Source organism: Musca autumnalis, unplaced genomic scaffold, assembly GCF_047663935.1.
Source record: "Musca autumnalis isolate F117 unplaced genomic scaffold, ASM4766393v1 scaffold_4, whole genome shotgun sequence".
Classification (NCBI taxonomy): Eukaryota; Metazoa; Arthropoda; class Insecta; order Diptera; family Muscidae; genus Musca; species Musca autumnalis.
The window spans coordinates 6,805,094-6,810,471 of NW_027411977.1; the positions used below are offsets into that span (position 1 = coordinate 6,805,094).

The window sequence follows — 5,378 nt, forward strand, 5'->3', positions numbered from 1 at the left end:
CGAAGGCCGGCAGTCTAGAAAAACTTTAAAATATAGGAAAAACTTGGATGTAGGAAAACTTTGGATCGCGTAGCCGGTTTTTGGACATACCCAGGGGTGAAAATCTTAAGCCCCGGCCGAAGGCCGGCAGTCTAGAAAAACTTTAAAATATAGGAAAAACTTGGATGTAGGAAAACTTTGGATCGCGTAGCCGGTTTTTGGACATACCCCAGGGGTGAAAATCTTATGCCCCGGCCAAAGGCCGGCAGTCTAGAAAAACTTTAAAATATAGGAAAAACTTGGATGTAGGAAAACTTTGGATTGCGTAGCCGGTTTTTGGACATACCCCAGGGAAGAAAATCTTAAGCCCCGGCCGAAGGCCGTCTGTCTAGGAAAACTTTAAAATACAGGAAAAACTTGGTTATTTTTAACGATTTAACATTTTTATAAAATAACCGGTTTTAAAAACGGGTTTTTATGACGGGTATAAACCCGTATACCATTCGATATGCATTTCCATAAGCTTTCATATGATACCCATAACCGGTTCTACGGGTGGGTTTTTTATTCAAACTTACGGATCAAATAACCGGATAACCGGGTGCGTCCCAGCCGAAAAATATATATTGCCGTAATCAGGAAGACAAGATCTATCGAAATATTTTTTTCCAAAAAAATCCGAGGTTTCAGGGTAAAGTAAAGTTGTTCCTTATTTTTTGTTACTTTCAACCTAAAATACAATTAATTATCATTACAGATACAAAATATTCGTATTTTTTAAAATAAATGTTCACACTTAAATTTTTTTGTTCAACTCACTTTGATTTCGGTAGTGAGAAATTTCAGCAGAAATTTGCCTCTTTTTCTCACTTTTTTTACATTTGTAATAGCTAATTTTTTCACGAACGTGAGTTTTGCTCACCCTCTTGTTGTTTATAATAAGGGAACAGTGAGAACATAACATCACTCACGGCGATATGATGTTTATAATAGGGGAGGAGGCGAGAAAGAGAAAACTCACGGTGAGAGGCCGTTCATAATTGGGCTGTGTAAGAAATATTGCCCTTTTCCTCGATCGTCTCTATTCATACACCCTACTTGACAAATCGAAATGTTTGTATCTGACTTTGGAAGTGTAATAAAATAATTAGATTTGTAAACTGAAGGGAAACAAATCATCTATCCGAATTATTTAAAGTATCTATCCGAATTGTTTACTCAAATTTAGCATGCCATTCGCAGGCAGGCATTGTCCAAGACAAGAAGATCCACCGACTCTTTTTTAGGATAAGGATCATCGTCCAAATAAAATTTGGATTCCACAGTTTGAAACTTCCGTTTTATCTGTCGTTGCCACAGGTAGTATTTTTTGTACTGATTTCAACGATATATTCCCGAAGTATGGTCATCTGAAGTTTCGAAAGTTCCCAACGGAAGCTAAAACAGATATAAACCAAAAATTTGTTACATGTAGTGGCCCTCTGCCATGCCCTCAACTAGCACGATATGAATTCCAGCTGTTTTAAAATTGATAATTCTCATAAGATGTAATATTATCAGGCGTTCCCATTTAATACCTTCTCATATTTTACAAAACTATTATCATATTAAATAAACACACAGTTCAATGAATTTGTTGTTGGATTTGTTTGTCTATATTTTAAAAAAGGTTCTTTAAAAGCCTAACACTTATTCTGGTTTCTTGGCTTTCTTGACTTGAGGAGCCTTTTGGGAGCGCATCACAGCGGAGGCACGACGCAAAGCAGCCTGCAAACGAAAAAGAAAAATGTGATTATTTGGTTTGTCTGAAACAAACTAATTGCAAAGATCGTTTTGGAGTTTCCATCAGTAAAAAAATGTTAATCACAGCTGTTCAGCGATCTTGGTTGGTAATAAAAATAAATCATCATGACTAAGTTTAAGGCATTTTGGCAGCCATTTTTCGTATACTTACTTGAGTCAAGTCCTTGCGGTATTTGTTGTCGGTCAAAAGATTTCTCAACTTCTTCAAAGACCTTCTGGGACCAGCCTTCATGGTCACTTTGACAGTGCTCTTGGCGGGACGTTGGGCATATTTGCCCTTCTTCATAACAACGGTGAAGCCCTTTTTGTCGGCGGCTGGTACAACACCGAGGGTCTTCTTGTGCACGATGCCACTGTAGCGGTAAGAACTGACATTGGTCAAGTTGTTGGGCTCCTGCAATGAGGGAAAACAAAACGTTATAATCAAGCAACTAAACATAGGGGAGGTAATAATAGAGGAGTGTTTGGAAATGTTGCATTTGTGCTCAGGTTTGAGAAGGGTTTCTATCATGTGGTAATTCAAATATCATTGTGAATTCAAAAAGCATCATTGACAACAGCTGCAACATTCCCCATAACTTCCATCCAAAAGTAGACATCAACAATACTTACAGTGCTGAATGGTTTCTTGATATCACGCTTCTTCAACAAGAAGGCATTGTTGTTGCGGACGATCAACCAGTTAAGGTGCGACGAAGTGGCCATCTCAAGTCTACAAAAGAAACAAAAAACCGAAAATTAATATTGATTCTTCAACTACGGATTGTAAAACAAATAAGCAATTTTATTAAATTTCCATGTCAGTCTTGGGTGATGAATATAGTCTTCAAGAACTCTTCTGCCTTTCAATTCATCATGGAGAAATTTAATAAACTTTTTTCTCTATTATTTTCATTGAAGTTAGCACGTGTAGAATTTGTTCGTTATATTTACCATGAGATTTATCGTTGTTTTGCAGCAGCATGGTTCAGTATTTAGTTCTTATATAAATACTAAGTGGGTGTTGGTTTAATTTCGTTGGTATCGACAAAATTTTACACGTGTTAACTCAACAAATTCACTGGAGTAAATAAAATTCTCACCTTTTGTCGGGCACTGCGATGACAGAAAAGAAAAAGGAAACATCATGGCGGAAGCAATAAAGCTATTGAATGAAGTTGGTTGCAGTTGACAAAAACTTCAAAATCGAATGGGAAGTGTTCAGAATGTAAGGCACCGAGTTGTATTTTTGAATTGGCAATAAACAGAAATGTAATAATCAAATTTTTTGTTTTCATATTCAATTATGAAATGAAATAGAACAATTATAAAGAAAATACTTCCAGCGTTTCAGTAAAGTTGGGCGTCATTTCTGATAAAAGAATAAAGGCTGAGTACATACGCTTCCTCGCCTGCTCGCCTTGATTTCCTGCTTAATTTCTGACATAATAAAAATACAAGTGGCCTGTTCCCGTACTCTATAAAGTGGTAAAAGTCGTAAAAGCTGTAAAAGTGCTGTTTTACATTTAAACGATTTGTCTTACGATTTTTTGTCTCCTCTTTGCTCATCTTCGTAAATTTCACACACAGGGTTGCATTTTTTTGCAACATGGTACCAAGTGTACATTTTGTTAAAAATTCTTAATGTAAAAAGAAGGTATTTATAAAAATATGTTATAAAAATTTTAAAATTCTTATAAAAAATAATCATTTTATGCTTTAAATGATTTTTTATGCACAAAATTCATTGCAAAACTAAATTTTGTTTCAATTTCTCTATGTTTTGCAACTATGCCTAGCAAGAATAACCACCACAAAGAGGAGACAAAAAATCGTAAGAGAAATAGTCTAAATGTAAAACAGCACAAAGTCGTAAACGATTTTCATATAAATGTGTAAAAATCGAAATCGGAACGAAATCTGTACAAAATCTGAACTGTACAAAATCGTAACGAATATCGGAACAAAATTTCCATTCTGAATTTCCCAAGGATTTTCTTCAGGATTTTCTTTTTTCTGTCGCTCCGACATTTCGTTCCGAAATTATGTCAACCACGGACGTATCGTCCGAATTTTGTTCCGATTTCGTTATATATATATATTTAAAAATCATGGCACAATTACCCAGGTAGTGGCATCGTAAAATTTTGAATATGTTATGTCAAAACTTTCTTTATGTTGTTGGGGAAATTACAACAAAAATAATAAAAAAGGTTTGTATTTTTCATGGTACAATTACAAAGGTAGATGCATCGGCGAATTGCTACAACAAAGCAACTTTTTTTGTAATGTAAACTGTCAAAATTTTCGCCAAATGGTCTCTTGTTGTCTCTTTTTATCGCTTGTGTTTGTCTATAAAGTGAACACATGCTATCTCTTACTTACCAAATCATATGGTTTTTTGTTTTGATTTTTCGTGGCGAATTCCTAGTTTTTTGACGTTTTAGATTCGATCAGCTGGGCTTTGGCATCTACCTTTGTAATTGTACCATGGTATTTTTACTATCGTCTGGCCAATACTGTCATTTGCACACGCCGGGTAAAGTGTTCCTAACTAGCCGTTTACACAAGACTGTCTGCAAATACAACTCTGATTTACAGACTGTTTCACTATGTCGAACGAAAATGAAAACGAAAGAAAAAACAATTAACTCGTGTATGATTTTTAAATATTGTAGTTGTTTCAAAGCAAACACAAAGTCAATTGGTCTGTTCCTTTACTTTTTAAAATGGTAAAACCGGCAAAAGTGGTAAAAGTTGTAAACTGCTCCCATATGAATTGTGTGGTGTCTGAAGTAAAGGAACGCTTTTCGAGTAAAAAGTGGTAAAACTTGAAGATTCTTGCACGTAAAGGAACAGAGCTAATATTGTCATGAAAACCAAAGTTTAGGGGTTTTTCGTTCGCAATCATTTTCTTTCGACATAGTGAAACAGAATCAATCGTCGTTTGCTTTGCTTGCTTCCCAAATGTTAAATTATAAAGGAATGCCAGAGCCTCCTTAAGGAGAACGCAGGCGGATTTGCGAAAAGGCTCTGGCATTCCTTTATAATTTGACATTTGGGGAAGCCAGCAAAGCAAGCGACGATTGATTCTGTTCTGGCATTTACTAATGGGTACTTTACACGATATGTTTTTTACATATGAGCTGTCACTTTGCATATATATTTTGTATGGGAGAAGTGACAACTCATATGTAAAAAACATAGCGTGTAAAGTACGCATAACACTTACATGCATTTGTCGGCAGTCTCCCAGATGTCCATCATTTTTTCACTGACAGCTCACCTTTAAGGCCTGGGTACATAAGCTGCCTCGCCTGATTGCCTTGCTTTTGGTCTGTTCCTTTACTTTTAAAAATGGTAACAGTGGCAAAAAATGGTAAAAGTGGTGAACTGCTCTCATATAAATTGCGTGCTTTTTAAAGTAAAGGAACGCTTTGCAGGTTAAAAATGGTAAGAAATGGTAACCTCAGGTACGTAAAGGAACAGAGCATTTCCTGCTTCATTTCTGACAAAATAAAAATAAAAGAATAAAGAAGACCGAGCAAATTTTTTGCTTCTCTAGATCGATTTCCATAGTAGAGTAGAATTATTAAATTGCTGTAGTGGGGAATTCG

The 5,378-nt window shown here is 35.7% G+C and overlaps 1 protein-coding gene and 1 non-coding gene across 3 annotated transcripts; both read right to left on the reverse strand.

The window, feature by feature from the left end:
* Positions 1-1,611: 1,611 nt before the first annotated feature.
* Positions 1,612-2,918, reverse strand: RpL28 (ribosomal protein L28). Of its 2 annotated transcripts, none has more exons than XM_073979865.1 (4): positions 2,865-2,918; positions 2,395-2,494; positions 1,934-2,176; positions 1,612-1,746 (listed from the first exon to the last, which is right to left on the reverse strand). In XM_073979865.1, exons 2-4 carry the CDS (start codon positions 2,485-2,487, stop codon positions 1,669-1,671), a joined length of 414 nt encoding a protein of 137 aa, XP_073835966.1. In that variant the 5' UTR covers positions 2,488-2,494; positions 2,865-2,918; the 3' UTR covers positions 1,612-1,668. The 2 variants fall into 2 exon arrangements, with proteins under 2 accessions (XP_073835966.1, XP_073835967.1); XM_073979866.1 differs by having other exon boundaries at positions 2,716-2,894.
* Positions 2,574-2,649, reverse strand: LOC141404437 (small nucleolar RNA CD11). The gene has a single exon (XR_012413036.1). It is a non-coding gene; the product is annotated as a small nucleolar RNA CD11 (small nucleolar RNA).
* Positions 2,919-5,378: the final 2,460 nt, after the last annotated feature.

Bases quoted from the DNA above. Each gene is read 5' to 3' on its own strand.
- RpL28 (XM_073979865.1), bottom strand. From the start codon at position 2,487: ATGGCCACTTCGTCGCACCTTAACTGGTTGATCGTCCGCAACAACAAT. The intron at 2,177-2,394 runs GTAAGTATTGTT...CCCTCATTGCAG, and splicing joins TCAAGAAACCATTCAGCACT to GAGCCCAACAACTTGACCAA. The intron at 1,747-1,933 runs GTAAGTATACGA...TTTCGTTTGCAG, and splicing joins ACCGCAAGGACTTGACTCAA to GCTGCTTTGCGTCGTGCCTC.